The sequence below is a fragment of the Juglans microcarpa x Juglans regia genome, chromosome 8D, assembly GCF_004785595.1.
Source record: "Juglans microcarpa x Juglans regia isolate MS1-56 chromosome 8D, Jm3101_v1.0, whole genome shotgun sequence".
Classification (NCBI taxonomy): domain Eukaryota; kingdom Viridiplantae; phylum Streptophyta; class Magnoliopsida; order Fagales; family Juglandaceae; genus Juglans; species Juglans microcarpa x Juglans regia.
In genome coordinates, this window is record NC_054608.1 from 3,789,384 (window position 1) to 3,810,544 (window position 21,161).

Here is a 21,161-nt window from a genome sequence, read left to right on the forward strand (position 1 = left end):
TTGAAACTCTTTCTATTAATGCAAAGCAAATCCCAAAAAATGGTTCTCATATTATGTTCTAGCTTTCACATATCCAAGTTAGCAACTCCCTCTTTCATTCTGGAAAGGCAGTGCCCCCAATTAATGTGCAAGAACTCATCACTAAAAGAAAGTAGACAACCATATGCCAATACTTCATTTTATTTTGTAGGGATTTACTTACTGAATCCACTCGACTGAGATGCCGAATATTACATGTCTAAGACAACTGAAAATTTTACTTGATAAAAATAGTTAAGTGGAAACTAAAAGTAAAATAAATTACTTAATATGATTCCCTACAAGTTGAACTAGTAGTAAAACTGGTAACTTCAAAAACTGTGCCTTTAGAGTCTTTACCTGCAAAGACCATACACGTACAGTTTTATCAAATGAGGAGCTAAACAGAAAATCCCCTACAAGATCAGAAGAAAAGTAGTCATTGAAAGCAATATACTTGAAACAACAAAAGCAGTGAAGCACCACAGTGACCCAACATTATTCATTTTCCTCTTTCTGCGAGCACATAAAAGTTTCGACACTGTGAAGTCACAGCTTCACACCTTAAAGGATTAATTATATGGGTTTGAAGTAGAATATTCTAATTATGCTTAAAAACCAAGCTCAAAGCTTGCATTTGTATCCATGTAAGTTTCATTAAAATTTCCAAGCTCTGAATGCAAAATAAAGAAAGGTGGGTGATCTCCTACTTAGAAGCCTCTGATTCATCCTGTTTCTAATAAAGGAGAACCACCCCATGTCAAGACCCACGTAGCTTTTCCCACACTTTCACCATAATTACAGACACCAATATAGTCCACAACTTAACCCTGAGGGGTAGCTCAGCTGGTCCAGCCTTGGATTTGCTCTCCAATGGTCACCAATTCGAGTCCCCCTAGGGCCACTGGAGATTTACCTGGTCGTTAACTTTAGGGCCCCATGGGATTAGTTGAGGTGTGCACAAGCTGGCCCGGACACTCACGGTTATAAAAAAAAAAAAAAATATAGTCCACAACTTGTCATAGAAAGTAAGGGGAACTAAGAAACCTCATAGTCACGACCCTGTGCAAACATCTGAATGGGTATGCAGATTTGCAAACATCTTAATTCTCAAGTTCCAGATTTTTTAAGGAAGTCTTAACAGCCAAAACAACTGAATGGGTATGCATGGATTCTTGTCTAGTATTGAGAATAAACTTGAGATAGCATATTTGGAATCATACAAATCCACTTATAATTCATACCTCCAACTGCTAAACCTGTAATACAATCAAGATGGCCCTGAAGATCTTTAAATTTGGTAGCTCCTTTAGAGAGAACTTCAACAAAGTTTCGGTCAACCCCCTCATCACCTTGATCAATATCTTCCCCACCATCTTTTTTGTACATTTCTGCACTTTTAGTGGGCAACCGACACAGTTTCCCAAGAATCAAGCAATGCAAAGTTCTGTCCCCTTTTACATCCTCAAGACCACCTAAGGCATCAAATTGAGGCTTGATTAACAATTCCCTTAGGCATCTTCTCACATCAGTTGCAAGTGGGCGACTTTCTGGATCCAAATTCAAACATTTACAGAGGATCTGACTGGATGAGTCATATTCTGAACCCAAATTTTTCTCGAACAAAGAACTAACCTTCTCCACCCACCTCAGGTAAAAAGCAGAATAATCAGAACCTTCTATGCTTATTTCTGAAATCTGTTCTGTGAATGATTTTCCAAGTATAACCATCATTAGCACACAAGCTAATGACCAAACATCTGAGCTAAAACTTAACGAATAACCTGAGGTTCCACATTCTACTGCATTGCCCTCTTTTTGCAATAACTCGAGCAACAGCTCCGGGCTCAAAAAAACCTTGCTTTTTAACAAACTACTGAAAATCACTCCCAATGCATTATCATCAATTCTTGACCTACCAGAAACGGCTTCTATAACACTCTCATGAACCTTCATTCCTGCCATCAATACCCCACTCAAATCAACATGAACACGACTGAAATTGTCGAAACTAAAGCATGAAAGATCCAAACTACCCAAAAGCAACCCTTCCAAATGCAAACTAATTACTGCCTCACAAATTCCCGCACCGACCAGCGAAAAACCAGACATCCCATCTTTAGTTAAACCCTCCCCATTACTGAATTCACCCAACTTCTCCAACAAATTCCCTCTCTGTCTTTCACACACTAAATCCAAGAACCCACCATCCAAATCACCCCACAAGCCATAAACTTTATGCATCCCACTCTGTTGTCCCAAAGATGCTCTCAAGATCAAACCTAATTCATCTCTTTCCGTCTCTTCCATTCCACTCAAACAATTCATAATCCGCGCAACATAGTTATAATCAAACACAGAAGAGTCACTCACAGTAGGTAAAGAAACGATCCGTACAAGACTCACCATTTGGTTCTCTCTGAACCCGCCTCGAATCGACAATGAAGAAGCAGAGGCAGTTCTCCCATGTACCACAGCACAAATACCTTTGCCTTCGTCTTCATCGTTTGGTTCAACCAAAACGGAATCGTACGGGAGGACCCAGTCCTTCCAAAGAGAATAGAACTCTTCAGACCAAAATCGAGGTAAAAACTGGTGGCGATCACCGTAATTCTGGGAGCGTTCCTTGTTTTCAATTTGGGGTTTGGGATTCGGGATTTGAGGAGGACAGATACGGAGGAGGTCGATGTTCTTGGGCAGAGCGGAGGGGCCTTGAGCAGGGTACTTGACGAGCTGGTTACACGCCGGGCAGCGAATCGTCTGTGGATACCTTTGGGGCAGGTTCCCGAGGCAAGCCTCGCAGGCCGTGTGCCCACAGCCGAGCACGCGTGGGACAACGCTCCCGTCGTCGTAGTTCTGGAGGCAGACCGGGCACTCCGGCCATTCCATTACACACGACTCCATTACAGCGGAGGAGGGAGGCAACGATAAATCTCACAAATACGACGCCGTTTGCTAAATCAATTTAGATTTCCATTTGGCAAACGACGCCGTCTGTGGCGCTTTATCATCTTGGACGCATTTGCCCCCCTACATCTCGCTTAATTTCGATACAGCCTCTTAATATAGAAGAGAAGGGGATCTGGGATTCTGAGGTACGATCCTTCTCGCTCTTCCTCGCCAAAAACCCTGTTTGGTTCCGAGAAAAATGTAAGTCAATAAAATTGACAAGCTATTGCGTGAAATCTCGTATCTCTGGCACTCTATTGGGCCTAAAACTCTTTTTCGTGATTATTGCAGCTGGTTCTACTAATATTGGAGTTGCTTGTTATAATTAATCGTCATTGACTGAGATGTGTATTTTTTTTTTTTCTTTTGATTGTCTTTGCAAACCGAAGTCCATGGCGGGGCCAGGGAGTTCTATGCTTTATTCCATCCTTCTGTTCACAGTCATTCTCTCGCTTCAAGAAGTGTATAGAGGGAAGTTAGCGTCGTCAGAGTTGTTCACCATACTTGGGGGGTTCACCAGTTCTCTTCTATTTCTCGTTCTCCTAACGGTGAGTTCTGAAGCTCCTCATTGGCTTTTGTATTTTCATGAGTGACAATATCACACTGATGTATTCGTATGAAACCAAATTTATTTCTGATTTGAATCCGACTTTATACAATCAAAAGATATAAGAAATTAATTGACTTGTATTATTACTCATCAAAGAAAAATTTAATTGTGTTGTCGTTTTCATGGGCGCTTTTCAGAATCACATCTTAATGTGAGATTTAGTTACAAGGTCCATCCCTCGTTCTAAGTTAATATCAAAGTAACAGATTATAGAGGCGGGTGATGGGATAGAAAATGCTAATCAGTATATATTTTGATATGTAAATGAAATATTTTTTTTTTATATGTAAGAAAAATTTATTAATCCTCATGATTAGGCAAAACCCAAGTACACAAGTAGTATACAAGAGAATATTCCTAATTACAGCCTACTAGCAAAGAAAGAAGCATACAAGTCATTTAAGTTAGCCCCCTCTAATACAATGGCCTTAGCCCAAAGCCCAAAGTAACAAAGATTGATAAAAGAATATACAAGAGAATATACCTAATTACAGCCTACTAGCAAAGAAAGAAGCATACAAGTCATTAAAGTTAGCCCCCTCTAATACAATGGCCTTGGCCCAAAGTAACAAAGATTGATAAAAGAAAGTTCTAATACACCCCCCCCCCCCCCAAAGTAAATGAAATATCAATTATGGCAGAAACACTAATCAATATATCTTTATCTGTTAATTATATGAGATTTGTGCACCCACCACCATGCATGTCCTGCATGCTAATCTGTTAATCTTGATACTAATAATTTTGATGGTGGGATAAACATTGCAAGTTAATAAAAAACTAAGAGTGCTTTACTTATCAAAAACAAATAATGGCGTTGATTGCAAAATTTTTGTTTTAGGGGTCTCATTGCAATTAACTCCGTGCTTTAGGTTGGATTGTTGTAATTAACAATATATTTTATGTTGTATTGTATATTTTCTATCTTAATGAAAATGTTTATGTTTAGAAAAGAGGGAAATAGGGGGGAAGTGGGGGGAATCGCATGTACACAAGTTAGAAAGCTGTTACCCTATCGTTCTTGGGAAGTGTGACTCCATGCTGCGACATTTTGAATGAATGTTTAAGAACGGAAACAACAAAATGCTCATTGCCGCACTATATACAAGTACATGCATGCATGCATACGTATTCGTGTAGTTAAGAAGATGTACATGCTTTATCATGAATGCGTGTGTTTACTTTTTTTGTTCTACATTATTTGTTTGCATTGTAGAATAAATTGGTTTCTATTGCCTTAGTCCGTCACAAATAAAAAAACTGAGCTTGCATTGTCTTTTATTGTGTATGACTCAAATAATTGGTAGAACATATTGATGTGTGTGTGTGTGTGTGTGTGTATATATATTGATTGGTGCTGTTCCTGCAGTTCATTGGAAATTTCCAGGAAACATGTGGCATGAAGACTGGGTGGGGTGCTGGTGAGTGTGCTTTATCTTTGTATATTGTTTGTGCATCTTATTGTTAATGAGATAATATTATGAAACCCTTCTAAGTGATATAGAATGGAGCCTTTTCAGTTTCCTACCCATGCAGTTTCTTTTGTCAAATCAAAGAGATTTGTTCATGCAACGTTACTCAAGTAGGGTCTTTGGCCCCGTTTGGTTTCACAGATAGTCTCAACCCATCTCATCTCAACTTCCAAACACCATTCAAACACAAACACTTTTCAATTTCAAATTTTCAAATTTTCAACTTAATCATTACCTAATCATTACAACTTTACCAAACTTGCAAACAAAACACAAAAAACAATACAACTTTTTCAAATCCCAAAATAAAAATTATATTAAAAAATTATATTCTAAAAATATTTTAACTTTATAATATTTTATTCAGCTTTTTATCTCTCATTTCTCAAAACTCCATAAAACATCTTAACTCAAACCATTTCATTACTATTCACAAACTATCTCACTACTATTCACAGATTTCTCATCTCATCTCATATGTGTAAACGAGGCCTTACTTTTCTGGTCTGTCGGGGATCGCACATGCTTGTCTGCAAGCATGGTGCATGTATTTCTGACTGGACTGACTCGGGGAAGGGTCAATCTCCTCCGGAGCATGCTGCACAGCCACTCATTGGTCCCGAATCACATCTGTGAAGCCCACTTTTCAATCCAGGGTTTGTTTAGTGTATGTTTGTATGCGTGTGAACCATCATCCATATGCCTGCTTTTCTGTCCGTGTGCGAATGTCTCTAACTATCTGATCAATATAACCAATATAACCAAGTTCACTCGTGTGCCTGTCTCCACCTTTTTTTTTCGGGGACAAGTATTTAGTCCACTTTCACCATCCTACTTGTTCTAGTTTCAGACAACTTTGTGCATGACCTGGTATTCTACTAACTTTTGTGTACATTTGCATTCTGGAGTGGGAGGTGTTAAAGATGAGAACTACTCTACAGATTCATTAGAACAATAGTAACACATACAGACTACAGAGATTTTTCAAAGCATGAAGACCTTATATATATTTCAAGCTGTTGGGACCGTTGCCCCAGTCATTGTTTGCTTGTGTTGAGGCCAGTTGGTTCTTAAGTTTTAGAATTTTTATGATCCCAAGTACTCAAGAAGAATGGTGTGAAATAATTGATTTTTTCCAGTTGAATCCTTGTATTTATGATCACTGGACCTCTAAGTTTGTTTCAAGTTTGGCCCACTTCTGATAAATATGAAAGCAGCTAGAGGATACCTTTGCAGGATGAAATTGTCCCAAAATTCAAAAGGCTGAGAATTAATGTTGTCATCCATTTTTCAATATTGATTTGTCATTAATGCTCTTTCCTAACATCTATTACACGCACCTCATTTCCTTGAATATACTATTGGGGGAAAGAAACTAAATTGTATTTTGCATATGCATTCAATAGCAACTGAAGCATCAGCCACTATTTGCTACCCCACACCCCACACCTTATGAAAAACACCCCCACACTCTATGAAAAACACCCCTACACCCTATGAAAAAGCTGTAGGTGTGGAGTGTGAGAGTGAATAATGGCTGACGAGTAGAATTCCTCTACTTTCAAATATCACTACATACAGTCAGGAAAAGGGGAGAAAATGTTTCACCGTGTACAGACAATTGTTACTTGTAGGCTTCTGATAGTAGACATATTATACTTGGAAGAATAACTGAACCAGTCCTGTTTACCTCTTTTTGCAGTCATTATAGCAGAAGCCATTGCTCTGATTGCTGCTAGCACAGTCCATCGAGTTTGCATCACAACATGGTATGTAATAATTTTGGGACTAGATTTTACTACTTGTTCTTAGAAAAATCTATAATGTAGAAGTTAGTTATTATAGAAAAGAATAAAATGGGAGCCCTTGCAAAGAGTGAAAGTCTCTATTTAAATTGACTTGGAAAATTGTTGGCTGTTGATTATGTCCTAGTCCTCATTTTATGTGCAATCGTATCCTTGAGTATGAATAGATTCACGTCATTGTAAATGCAACAAAGCAATGTCTCTGTATTAGTAATTGAACAAAAGGGGTTACAACTTACAACATGCTACATTCTAGAAAAATAAGGCCAAGCAGATGAACTGGCGTGGGATACTCAATCAATTGAGTTTAGAGCATCTGTTGAAAATTTGAGACTAGGAGATATACATATGTTAATGAAATATTTAATGTTTACATTGCTTGGTGCAGTTTCCTGTTCTCAGCTGGATTGTTGTATGAGATCAACAAGCTTTCTGTGATTACGCTCTCCAAAAGTGACTCAAAAACAAAAAGGCTCTGAGTGGGGAACCAAGGTTATGACGATCTTGTCTTTCATTTTTGCCGTTCCTCTTTGGTTTCAAGTATCATATGGACATTGTACCCAAAAGGGAAGGAGAGTATATCTTAGAGATGTATAAGATTTTTATCAGCTATGACCATTTTTGCTCGGAGGCGATTACCGACTCCGGGAGAAAACTATATCCACTCTTATTTGTTTTAAAATTATGGATCATCGACAGGTTGATAAAGAAGTCATTTTTTTATAAGCTCCTTGATAACTCAATAATTAACCTTCATAGCCGCATACTTATGCGAACATGATAAGTATAATAAGGCTTGATATGGGTGAACAATGAACATGGCCCTACGCGAGCTAGCGATTGGTGGCACGCAATAAAGCGGGTGCCTGACATGGTGCATGAGTGAGATGTTTGAAAAAAGAAAGATTACTATTGTAAACCTGAAATGAAGAGGAGTAAGCAAATAAATCAAAGTTGACCACAAATCAGAATTTAGTGCAAGGTTGTGGTTTGGAAGAGAATTGTGTTACCGTTGAGTGAATTTGCGTTGCCTTTCCAAAGGAGGTGGGGATGGTTTATCTCTGTTTTATACAAGAATGATACTCTCAGTTGAGAGTTTTTAAAAGTTAAGACCATATCCGTCGTAAAGAAATTTGTGTGCAGGAAAGCATATAACAGATGTGTAGTTTGGCTTATATCTTGAGTCACAACTGTACCTTATTTTCTTCATAGAATGAAATGATGTCTATTTTCTATAAAAAAAAAAAAAAATCAGGAATGCAACAATTTTAACGGAGCTTGGTCAAGATTAAATATGTAAATGAACCAGAGATTTGTAAATCGAGTGATTGTCTCAAGAATCAAGAGTACTCGAAGCTTTTCGCAATAAATCTGTGTATTTATTCACAATTCGTGCTTACCATTGGATTGATATATTAACGTAGGGGTGGCAATAAGTGACACGATCTGTGAATCTAATATAAGCACGACATGAATTTGATAGGTTTAGGTTTGATATAAATGAATTCGGGTTGACCCGTTAGGATACTATTAATAAACGGATCAACTTGTTTAGTCTGAAATCAACTTGTAATAACTTGTTTAAGTTTTATTTCAAAATTAAAATTTTATTATTATTGAGTTATACTATTGATATCTCTTAATATACTTATGTTTTATTGTTAGGATTATAATTTTGGACCTATGTTGTTATTATTGTGCTTGTAATATTAGTTTTGTTATAGATTAAAATATGAAATATTAATATTTTTTGTGAGTAGGTAGTCTTATTTTATTTTTTTAAGATATTGTGGTTACTAATAAATATAGATTTTAACTTTTATGCGAAACTATATTAATCAGGTCAAAAGAGTTATTCGGATTAGTTCAACCCATTTACATGAAATGAGTTAAAATAAGTCGTGCCATGTTGACCAATTTCTAATTAAATATTAAACAAGTAAAAATGGGTGACATAACACGATCCGTCATTAAAATTGATCGTGTTAGAGTTTGAAGTTCTGACCTGTTTAACTTAATGGGTCGTGTTTGAATTGACCCATATAATCGAATATTTATAACTTAACATGACATGAACACAAATTATCACCCCTATATCAACAAGTGAAAATAGTCCTATAAATTCATTCATAAATTACAGTATTCCCTCCTGAATGAAAGTTCCCTCGTTCATATGAAGAGATGCCTAATGTCAATTTGAAATATAGAAAGAAAATATGAAAGAAAAATGATTTGTATAGTTTTGGTGTGTGTAAGCCTGCTGCGCATATTTTAAAAAAGTTGATAAATTTAAGACTTACTTTAAAAAATTTCTTTTTTAAAGACGTGGCCAACTTTTTTTTAATAAGAATATATAGAACTTAGACAATTGTATCTAACATTAATAGTATAAAAAATAAATTCCATTTATTTGATTACATATGAAAAGACACTTGAAAAAGTACAGATCTTCGTAGTTCACACAAAGACATTCGAAGTTTGTGCGAGTTACCTGTCACATTGCTTGCTAACAAAGGACAAACCCAAAGGTAGTCCAACAGTTTTGAAATCCATTTTATTCCTTCCTATCTCTTTATTATTCAGAAGCTGTTCTTATAGTCGCTTCAGATGTCTAACTTACTGCTCCTGTCCAATTGATTACATGCCCTGCAGTGTCATTGCCGTGCCATCAAACAAAGATCTGTTAGAGGAAGCATCCATTGTTAGGATGATTTCATTACTCAAAACCAACTTCAAATTTCACTGAAAAGTATAAAAACACAGCAGTCCAGTTAAAAGTATTAGAGGAAGCATCTATTGCTTGAGCTGAGCTTTGATCTCTCACTTGTTGATGTACTGTTACTGCAGAGAAGATCTAAATGACTGGTGACCAAGTAGCAATGGCCTGTCTGGTAATCTAGGAATATCAATGTCACCCTCCAACATTTTAAGCGCCTCAGATATAGTAGGCCTAAAAGCAACCATAAGATGAGCACAAAGCATTCCAACAAGAACAAAGCTCTCCATGACACCTTTCGGCCCTTCTTCCCTTATGGACTCATCATAAATTTCATTCACATTTCCTGATTTTGCAAGCATCCAAGCCCAGTCAGTGATCAATGGCACTGTGGAATTTGATGTTTCCAGCACTTTCCTTCCACTCATGATTTCAAGAACAACAATTCCAAAACTATAAACATCACTCTTCTCTGTTAGTTGCCCGTAGAGAGCATACTCAGGTGCTAAGTAACCAAGAGTGCCAGCAACTCTGGTGGTGAGATGAGATTGGCCTTCACTGCTTTGCTTGGCCAACCCGAAATCGGCCACTCTAGCTTTCATTTCTGAGTCTAGAAGTATGTTGGTGGCTTTTATGTCTCGGTGATAAATGGCAGGTTTGATTCCATAATGCAAGTATTTAAGCCCCTTGGCCACATCAAGAATTATATTCTTGCGCTGAGGCCATGTTAATTTCTTCCTACCATGTTCATGAGCTCCAGAAATGCACAATTGATCGCTGAGATTACCATTTAACATGAAATCATAAACCAAAAACCTCTGATTCCCTTTCAGAGTGTCGCTTGTAACGCAACAACCACGAAGAGATAGAAGATTTCTGTGCTTTATTTTGCCAATGATCTCAACCTCATTGCAGAACTCTTCTTCCCTTTTCGAGTCCAAATCAAGAATTTGCTTCACTGCAACCCAAGTGCCATCTGCAAGAGTTCCTCTGTACACAATCCCAGATGAGCCTTGACCAATAAAATTCATCTGAGAAAATCCATTGGTGGCTTGTTCAAGCTCCGATACATGAAACCATTTTGCACCTGTGTTGGGTAACACGCTCGCTTTGAAACTACTCACATAGTCTTCATGCGCACCATTTTGCCTTTCTTTCTTGTCCCATCTCTTATACAGCATGATCACTATAAAGGCAATCAATAGACCAATAATCGCACCCAAGCATCCAAAAATCAACATCGTTGAAGTTTTTCTGCTCCAATGGGTTGATGACTTGTCCGCTGAGCTAGACAATGGCACTGCTAGAATGCAAGAAGCAGTCCCTGCATCCTTTGGACCGAACTCGTTAACAATCCCTGCAGCGTATAAGATTGCAAAGTAAAAGCAAATTGTGCCATTCGGGTCTAGACGTTTCAACATGGAAGTCACCTTCATGCCAGCATCCAAGCAGGCGCCACACCGAGTTAGCGCGTTCATGTCTCCCCGGCAATTTTCGTCCAATGCAGTCATTGGACCGAGCTTTTTAGTCCAATCTTGGGTTGTCATGATTCCAGCACAAAGGGAAGGATTAGCAACGAACTGGGTTGAATTTTTAAAACAGATAGGGACCCAAGAGGGCTGGACTGACAAGGCGGCGAGCTTGGTTTGGAGATTGGAAAGGCAAGAAGATGAAGAAGCTGCATCAGGGAGTCGGAACATGGATGTGTCTTTGAGGTGCTGGGCAATTCCCATGCCAAGAAGGCTGCGAAGGGTCTGGCAACAGTGTTTCCCATTAGGCTGTTGGCACTGTGAAGTGTTCCATGGGAAGGTTTCGACATAGCTGAGATCTATGGGACATGAGGAAGTGGCTGAACCGTTTGAAAAACCGATGCAGAAGAGGAAAATGATAAACGGAAAGGAACTAGGAAATGAAAAGGACTCACCCATATCCTCAAACTTTGTGTTAATGCAAAACAAAGTGCTAGGACAACTTGAAATCCTTGAGTTAGAGAATGGGCTTTTGAGCAATAAACTATCAACGTTGACTTGTGTAGACTTGGGATATTCCTTACAAAAGCACAATTTCGGGCAATATCTAGTAATGTTTTCTGTTGAGAACAAGATGGAGATTTTTTCAAAAGATTGAGCAGACTTATCGTCAACCCACCATTATTGCTTCCCCCTCTGCGTCTTTCCATGAAAGGGAGGGAATTAGATAGTCACGACTCACCGCCAGAATTCATTTCCTTGACAGGGAGGAAAAAAATGGAAAAGCCGATATTCACATGCAAGGCAATTTGTTTAATGGAAATGGTGTAAATTGAGACGAAAATAATTTTTGTGAGATAGATAAATTTTTTCTTGTTCTTTCCAATAAAAAAAAATTATTTTATTGTTGGTATGCGATTTAGTGCGCTAAACTGCTTGTACCTAGCAATGCTCAGAAAAAATACGGTATCTTGGCATAGTTTAGTAGACTTATGGCTTGTTTAGAAATATTTCTCATTTTCAAATTTTCATCTCATCTTATCGCATCTCATTCTTAGACATAACATAAATATAAAATTTTCAAATTAATCATTACAACTTTTCTAAACTTTCAAACAAGAAATTAAAAACAATTCAACTTTTTCTAATCTCTAAATAAAAATAATATTATAAAATAATATTTTAATTTTATAATATTTTTTATTTAACTTTTCCTTCTCATTTCTTAAAATCTAAAATATACTAAACTCAAACTATCTTACTACTATTCAAAAATTATCATTTCATCTCACTCCTCAAACGAGCCATTTGTTTGGAAATAATCTCATTCCAAAATTTTCAATTTCATTTCATTTCATCTCATCACATTCCCAAATATAATTTAAATACAAAATTTTCAAATTAATCATTACAACTTTTTCAAACTAATTATTACAACTTTTCTAAACTTTCAAACAAAAAATAAAAAATAATTCAAAATTTTCAAATTTCCAAGCAAAAATAATATTATAAAACTATATTTTAACAATATTTTAATTTTATAATATTTTTTATTTAACTTATTACTATTTACAAACTATCTTACTACTATTAAAAAAATTATCATTTCATCTCACTCCTCAAATGAGCCCTTAATCTCATTCCAAAATTTTCAATTTCATCTCATCTTCTTTCCAAATATAATTTAAAAATAAAATTTTCAAACTAATCATTACAATTTTTCAAAACTTTCAAACAAAAAATAAAAAATAATTCAACTTTTTCAAATCTACAAACAAAAATAATATTATAAAACTATATTTTAATAATATTTTAATTTTATAATATTTTTTATTCAACTTTTTTTTAATTATTTTTAAAATCTAAAAATACTCTATTCAAACTATTTCTTTATTATTTATAAATTATCTTATTATTATTTATAAAATTCCGTATCATTTCATCCCACTCACAAAACGAGCCCACTTGTCGGTCCCCTGGTAATAAATTTCCTATGGCTATGGTTGCCTCCCTCTCGATCAGGGTCCCTGACTTTTTTGTCCCAAGCTCACTCCATCTTTTTGACGCGGTGTTACCTAGTTTATTTAAAAAAATAAAAAAATATAAATGTAAAATAAATAAAAGAGATGCTACTCTGTGGCTCACTATCGCTATATTTATCGCTAGTTCAATAGTTTTTTTTTAATTTTTTAATTTATATTTTTTTATTATTTTAAAATATTTTTAAAAAATATAAAAAAATATGAATACATTAATAATCATTTTTTTAACTATTAAATAAATAAAAAAATTAAAATATATGAAGCGTCAAAATAGGAAATATTTTATTATTAAGAGTATTTATATATCCGAGATTAGTCAGGATTTTTATCCCAAACACCTAATAATACCAAAAAAACAAAAAAAAATGGTATATTAGTTGAAATTTCTAACCATACTAAAAGCAACACAAAACACTACTAATTCCACCTTACTTCATGTCACAATTTAAGTCTCCAAACTTGATAAGGAATTAGATAAGACTGAATCACTTAAGATCTCGTTTAGATGCAGAAACGGTTTTATCTCTTCTCATCTAATTATTATAATTTTTTCAAATTTTTACTCATAATATAATAAATAATTCAATTTTTTCAAATTTCAAAACAATAATAATATTAAAAAATAGTATTCTAATAATAATTTATTCAATTTTCAATTAAAGTCATCTCATCTCACTATCTAAACATGGCCTTAATCTCACTCTCCCCCTTTGTTATTAGCTTGGATTTAGTTTCAACTGTGTGAGGGATTTTGTGGCTGAAAAAGGCTAGTGCTTTCTAAAGGTGCATCACACTGTTGTTCATCCTCACTTAGGTTCATCCATTTTTGAGAGATCACTTTCTTCTATTTTAGGGGGTCTGACTAGACAAGTTATTCAACCTATTATGTGCAATTAGCTCTTCTGATTTTGCTAGTGATAGAGATCTCTTTAAAGTAATGTGATGCCAAGAGAAGGAAATAAAATCTAAGTAAACAATAAAACTTTTAAGTTACTCTACTTTGTGCCTGTTTGGGTTTGGAAGTTTAAAAAATATTTATAATGGATTAAAAATTCTTTTAAAGAAAAAATATGGTATGGATAATAAATTTATAAAAAATGCTTTAAGTACCTAAAAAAAACTTGAAATTCCATTTTTTTAAAAAGTACCAAAATGGCTTTTATTTAAAAGTTTCACAGATAACTGTACTTTTTTTTTTTAAAACTACCGTAACTAACTTTGAAATTGTTTTAGATGCATCTTTATCAAATACTAAATAATTTTTTTAATTATAGAACTTTAAAGTAAAGTTATAAAAAGATGAATTATAAATAATAATAAAATAGTTTGAGTTAACTATTTTTTATATTTTAAAAAAAAAGAGAAAAAGTTGAATAAAAAATATTATAAGTTAAAATATTGTTAGAATATTATTTTTATTTTGGAATTTGAAAAAATTGAATTGTTTTTTATTTTTTGTTTGAAATTGTTGGGTTGTAAATGAACCAGTCTGTTTGATAGCCCGCTCGGTACTCACCCGATTAAACTCGAATCGAACTCGACTCGTGAAAAAAAAATCTCTCCCGTGAAAGTAGATATTCATTAAGGCCTACTCATTTATGCTCAAGTCGACTTGTTAGCTCAACTCGATTAAAATTCATTCATATATTGATAAATATATACATACAAATATATGTATACATGTACTAACTAATAATATAAGCATAACACTTTTATAATTAAATATATAATATGTAACCTAATTATTTATGTCTATATATTGAATATATTTCATAGCTATATTTTATAATTTGTATAATAATTAATCGATAAGATTAATAATTTCATATACTAACATGTAGGAACCATATATGAAATGGATAAATGCTATCATATTATGTGTATGTATTAATACTTTCTATAAGTATATAATATATTGTTATTATGGATAAATATCAACTAGCTAGATATTAATTATTTATAAATTTTTAAAATCTTATAATTCAATAGAGATTCTACTTATTAGTTGTATAATTTTAATATTATATTTTTTTTTATTTTTTTTATCTATCTAATTTATTAATTATTAAATTTTATTCAAAAAATAAAAAAAAATAAACAATTCGAGCCGAGCTGAACTCGTTTGAGCTCATTTTTTACCATTTTTGGAGGAGATCGAACTCAAGCTCGAATTGAGAATTTAACTTATCGAGTCAATCGAACAAAGAATACATAAAAATCTCGAGTTAGGCTATTTTGAGTCGAGCCGAGCTCGACAAGCCATAGACCGGCACGACTCAATTTGATTACAATCCTATTTGAAAGTTTAGAAAAATTAAAATGATTATTTTGAAAAAGTTATAATAATTAATTTGAAAGTATTTATATTTGAATTGAGTGCGATTATACATCAGCCGCACTCTCCGCACACCTCACATGATATATATATATATTTATATATTATTTGTGAACTCAGCACATGGTATGCTGCGGCTATAGGCTAATGTAAATAATTATACATTTGAATTATATTTGAGAACGAGATGAAATGGATGATTTCAAACATCCGCCGCAAAGAAACAGAGACATTGCTGTGAGATTTAGATCCGAGAGAAGTTTCTCCTACAAATCAACATTCCCTATCTTTCTTCATCACCCAATTTTCGGCAGTCATTACTCGCCACCTGAAGCCCCGAAATTCTCTCCCTGTCATTCATCTGTAACTTCGTAAAAAAAAAATTAATGATTCTCTTTCAGATTATCCGCGCAAAGATTACTCGCACCCATAATTCAGTTTTTTCATCTCAGACGCAAGATCCTATGGCTTTTACACAACCCATTTGTCAAAGTTTGGTTGAAGCACGTGGGTCCGTTGTCATTTAGTCTTAAATTACGATCTAATTCTCGATAACTCGATTCACAATGACCAAAAACATGAACGAGTTTGGCGTCTTGACAGCGTTTCTGCTTGAAACCTCAAGGGAAAGCTGCTCCAATGGCAGCTTCAAAACTACCCACCAGCTCCAGTACTGTCCAAAGCCAAAGTTTCAGTTTTGATTCCGGCGTAAATTCCAAACCGCCCTCCTATTCATCGGTATCTTCTCATCATGTAAGTATAATAACCCGGAATCCTGGAGGGTTTGATGATTACAGTGATTTATTATTTGAAAGGCCCAATAAGACAACGAAGCAATCAGATAATTTATTCGACTTCGATTCCTTATTTTCCATTAGTTAGAATCGAAAGTCTTCTTCGTCGCCTAGTTATGATGATGACGATATATTTGGTGGAATGCCCGGGCTGAGGAGCTCGGTTTCTGATCACAATGACGATATGTTTGTCTTTCGCCTCGCCGCCGAAACAGAGTTCTCCAGTTAACGACCTGTTGGCCGTTGGGTATTTGGGTGGAGTAGAGGCAAGATCGAATAATTCGAGCAGGAATGGATCGGTTAAATGAGATTGAGTTCGATGATTTCATTCCCGGTTTTGGTCCTCATAATGGGTACGTGAAAAGTCTTATCGAGTATTTGAATGGCCAACTTTAATTTTAGAGTGATATTACGGACAGTTCTAAGAATCGCACAGTCGTTTTGAAAAAAAATAAAATTTATTTTTTTATTTTTGTATTGTATTTATTTATTTTTTTTAAAATAATTACGCGATACTTATACAAGCACGACTATAACTATTATTTTTTTTTATTTTAATGGCAGAGTGTGAATGCTTTTAATGTCAACGCTGCATGATTTTTGTTCTCAGTAGCAGTTTCGACACTTTAACTTTGGAGATGACCATGACGACGACGACGATGATGATCGTAGTAGCTTTATCTAAAACCTCGTGAAGAGATTTTGATTATTGGATAAGTTGTTGAATTTGCTACGTATGTTGGGGAAATGTGGCTGTCAATAATTCCAGACGTATCGAAGAGAATAAAGTGCATCGCTATATTGTTTGGCAATGGGGTTGGGTTTCAAATTCTCTCCCTCTGGGGCCTAATTCACCTTACCGAGGCCCACGAACATGTAACCAAAAGCCCAATAAATAAGAGGTAAAGGGACACATCAAACAACCACATAGAGAGCCTACCAAACTCCATTCCTATCAACAGCGGAGAAAAGGCATAACCGCATGATTAATCATCACGATCTTCCTAAAAAGGATAGCCATCCGAGATACTCGCCCAAGATGGTAGCTCCTTTCAAGATTATTATCTATCTAAAGCCTGATATTCAACACTCCTTAAATCATCGGAGATGATCATATAGCTATACGATTTTCATTGATTAAATAATCGTCTATATAAATGATAAGAACAAATGATTCAAGGTAACATCCAATGACCATACAAATTCTACCTTCTTTCAATTCTAAGCACTAACTTAAGCGTCGGATGTGTCATTGACACACCAAACCTCCACGCCTCTTTTGATATAGGTTGATTGAGACCATTGACGGTGGTGCGAAGCACGTCCTCAACAGTAAATGTCACATCTCGCAATTGACACCATCACTTATAATATGTTTTCTTAACCTCTGGATTAAAGTATTTTTGTCTAAATGCTGCTTATGTATGCATATATGTCACTATATTTATCACCTTGTGGTCACATGTTTGTAAGGTGGCACTTGATTTACAATGATTTCACTATAAGAAAACTGCTTATTTGTGGCCAATTAATTCTAATGAAATGACTATTTACAGTCAAAATGAGTCTGTTTTGATCACAAATGGTCTTTTCGCCACAGTTAAATGGCCACAAAAGCCAATTTTTCTTGTTTTGTTTATTCGTTGATTCAAGAAAATTGGATTTGAAATCAAGCAAAAGAAATTTCTAATTACTAATTTAAACTAAACATCTTTTTTTTTTTTTTAAAGTTATCATATCTCAAGTTCCACAACACTTATTCTTCACAACTCTCACATGAAAAATAGATAATAAGTGGATGCCATAGCATGTGCACCTAACACTAGTACTACCACATATAATAGATTTTCTTAACCTCTAGTATTAACTCCATTGTTTGTTTAAATGCTGCATATTGTGCATATATGTCAGTCACCACATATTGCATCAGTACCTAGTGGGCACTCTGTGGTAAGGTGGAAAATCAAATTTGCAATGATTTGTTCATTGATTCAAGCAAATACTCAACTCAGCTTCAGACTATTTTCTATGAATCAGTACCTTGGTTAAAGAAAAACCAGAAAAATGACAAAATGAGTCGATCATCATGATCTATGCTTTGGCTTTATTAGAACATTAACAAGTTCCAAGTCAAATTCTACAGTACATTTGGAAAGAAGTTCTAGCTTTCCCTTGAATCTTGGAGATTCTTGTTTATCTCTCCACTACTAACAAGTAATATTTATGATAATTAAGGAAAAGAGAACAGAACATGACTTTTTCATCTTTGCAGGCAAAGGAGGAAGATACTTCCTAGAGAGCCCACCCAACCAACAACCCATTAGTTGTCACGAGCTTGGACCCTTTTAGAAAAGTATTAGAAGAAATCTTTGGATACACCCGATGTCTACTACTAGAAACACACCACTTGTCTTCCAATGGCGGCGGGGTTGGCCGCCAGCTTTCAGCACTACCGCCTTTTCCACTACAATCAAGGAAATCTTTTCAAGTTCTAAAGCAGCACTTGAGGCACGCACGCACTTTGATTACATTATATATACCACTTTATCTTCTTTTTCTTAAGCTCGTGTTAAAAAGGGCAGCTCTTGCACATGCATGTATATCATTAAAAGATATTTTGGTTGGTGTATCTCAAAGATTACATTGATAAACTCTACATACACTTGTATATTCATAATCTCCCTCTACCCCCTACTTTCTGATTGTTTAATGGGGAAGTACCTTATCGCAATTTCATGCATATCCTGATCCATATGCAGTGCGGATCGAAAGGGTGTGCTTACTGAATAAAACTAATGCAACTATCACAAGCTGCTTCTAATGCAACTACCACGAGCTGCTTACTGAATAAAACTAATGCAACTATCACGAGCTGCTTCTAATGCAACTATCACGAGCTGCTTACTGAATAAAACTAATGCAACTATCACGAGCTGCTTCTAATGCAACTATCACGAGCTGCTTACTGAATAAAACTAATGCAACTATCACGAGCACTTTGTGCCAAGGCCTGAGGGAGATATTTTGAGTTTAGAAACCGGAGAGATGATTTTGAGTTTGTGTAATATTAAACAGGAAAAACTGGTCTAAATTTCCACCCATTAACTTTTTCTCTCCTTTTTTTTCTTGTCAAATAGTACTTTAGCACAGACACGCGGGAATTATTATGGCCATGACGGATGTAAATGAGTTGGCTAGATTCACTGATCTGAGGGTTCAACAAAGAAAAGGTGGAAGTAAAGATTCCAAACAACTATATACCTTGTTAGTAAATTCTCCATATATTTTGTAATTTGCTGTACGTGTACAGCAAATTACAAAATGTCTCGGGCTAGATTCCTGAACCTGTAATCTCGATGAACATGTACATGGAGTAGTTGACTGTAAAGTGATCAGTACGTAGTGCTTTCATGTCTCAAGATCCACCACTCAATCGAAAGATTCTTCCTTTTTTTTTTTTTTCATTTCTTTGTTATATTTTATGAGTATACAATGCTTTTTAAGCCGTTCAACTATGATTAGAGTTCAAGGCCATTGTCAGCTTGGAAAATTATCATCCCTAAACGGAAAGCATTCTCTAGGTGTGCTTTGTTCCATGTATGGAATTTCATTTTCATGTGGTCTTTCTCCACCACCAAGATTCATAGTGGTGGTGGGGCTTCTCATTTTAGACGGATGGTTAATGGCTGCTGAAGCTGAGCCGTCTCTTACTGTTTGGGGCTTTACCAAACGACCCACCTCTTGGATTCTCCTGCAGTAGTTATCAAGTTGTACTTTCGGTCTTAAGCTTCCTAGTCTAGACCCATCCCTTAAGATCCTATCACTTGTCCATTGGTCTAAAATCGAACGAGCTTTGTTAGTATTCATCAAATTGTCTTGACTCTACAAAATTTGCACTTTAAATGGTGCTTAAGGAGGTGCCATTAATTCTGCCACATCTTTACATTTATGTTGGCTATGTGATGGGACCTTAATACATGACTCAAACATACCGTGCTCATTTGGATTAAGAGATGAGATGAGATATTTTAGATGAAAGATGAACGTTAAATAAAATATTTTTAAAATATTATTTTTTAATATTATTATTGTTTTAGAATTTGAAAATGTTGAATTATTTATTATATTTTGTATAAAAATTTAAGAAAATTGTAATGATGAGATGAGATAAAACACTTTCCGAATCCAAACATAACCTAAATTACTCTGATATTTGTTAGATATTTTATTCACCCTTCTCCAATAATTAGTACCAGTATAGGAATCAGCATCAAAAGGTTTAAACCAGGACATAGTTGAAACCCCACCACCTGAGGCCAAGACAATGAATAATGCAACTAGACCACTCGACTTAGTGTTTGCAGTCACAACACTTCTTTACATCCTAATTTTGTGGCTGTATGGACTATGCTGCTTTCGAAGACATCAGTATGACTGGAAACCTCCTCGCTGATTTCTGATTGACAGGGCAGATCATGCTGCCATCGTAATACACCTGCAAGGTGCATGCCATGTTCATTGCCAACCCCTTTACGCCTTCATCAACAGAATCAAACCAGAAAGATTAGCTATTTGGATGAAGATTAGTGCAATGAAAATTGCTCAATAATTCTAAGACAGGGAAATACTTGGTCCTTAGGATTTCAATAATTGTTATACTGTTAATAACTCAACACTGACCCATTTCTTGGATGCTTCGATAAAGGTTACTGATCATAGTGGTACTTATGGTCTCAGCCAGCCAGGCCATCCCCCACCATCAGATCATGACATGTTGAATGGCTTCATCATCGATCAGTTTCTGTTTGATCGAACAAGCTTTGGCGGCCGTATACATTGGATGGTCTTGATTGTTCATGCCATGTCCCCTTGTTTGTTGGTGGTGCATATAACACTTAGGATAATGATACCCTTACACCTCATTCATTACTATTTTACTATCCACATATAT

General features: G+C 35.3%; 3 protein-coding genes across 3 annotated transcripts in view; 1 reads left to right on the top strand and 2 right to left on the bottom strand.

The window, feature by feature from the left end:
- Positions 1-2,953, bottom strand: part of LOC121243197 (protein translocase subunit SECA2, chloroplastic) — a 50,810-nt gene extending 47,857 nt beyond the window's left edge. The window contains 2 exon segments of the mRNA XM_041141278.1: positions 379-434; positions 1,263-2,953. Coding sequence (XP_040997212.1) covers positions 379-434; positions 1,263-2,922 — 1,716 coding nt within the window. The 5' untranslated portion in view covers positions 2,923-2,953.
- A 91-nt stretch (positions 2,954-3,044) lies between these two features.
- Positions 3,045-7,575, top strand: LOC121243196 (protein KRTCAP2 homolog). The gene is made up of 5 exons (XM_041141277.1): positions 3,045-3,168; positions 3,357-3,515; positions 4,947-4,998; positions 6,752-6,818; positions 7,243-7,575. The coding sequence occupies exons 2-5, from the start codon at positions 3,360-3,362 to the stop codon at positions 7,331-7,333; spliced, it is 366 nt and encodes a 121-aa protein (XP_040997211.1). The 5' UTR covers positions 3,045-3,168; positions 3,357-3,359; the 3' UTR covers positions 7,334-7,575.
- Positions 7,576-9,245: 1,670 nt separating this feature from the next.
- LOC121243671 (probable receptor-like protein kinase At1g11050) lies at positions 9,246-11,633 on the bottom strand. The gene is made up of 2 exons (XM_041141789.1): positions 9,679-11,633; positions 9,246-9,534 (listed from the first exon to the last, which is right to left on the bottom strand). Exon 1 carries the CDS (start codon positions 11,496-11,498, stop codon positions 9,693-9,695), a length of 1,806 nt encoding a protein of 601 aa, XP_040997723.1. The 5' UTR covers positions 11,499-11,633; the 3' UTR covers positions 9,246-9,534; positions 9,679-9,692.
- Positions 11,634-21,161: the final 9,528 nt, after the last annotated feature.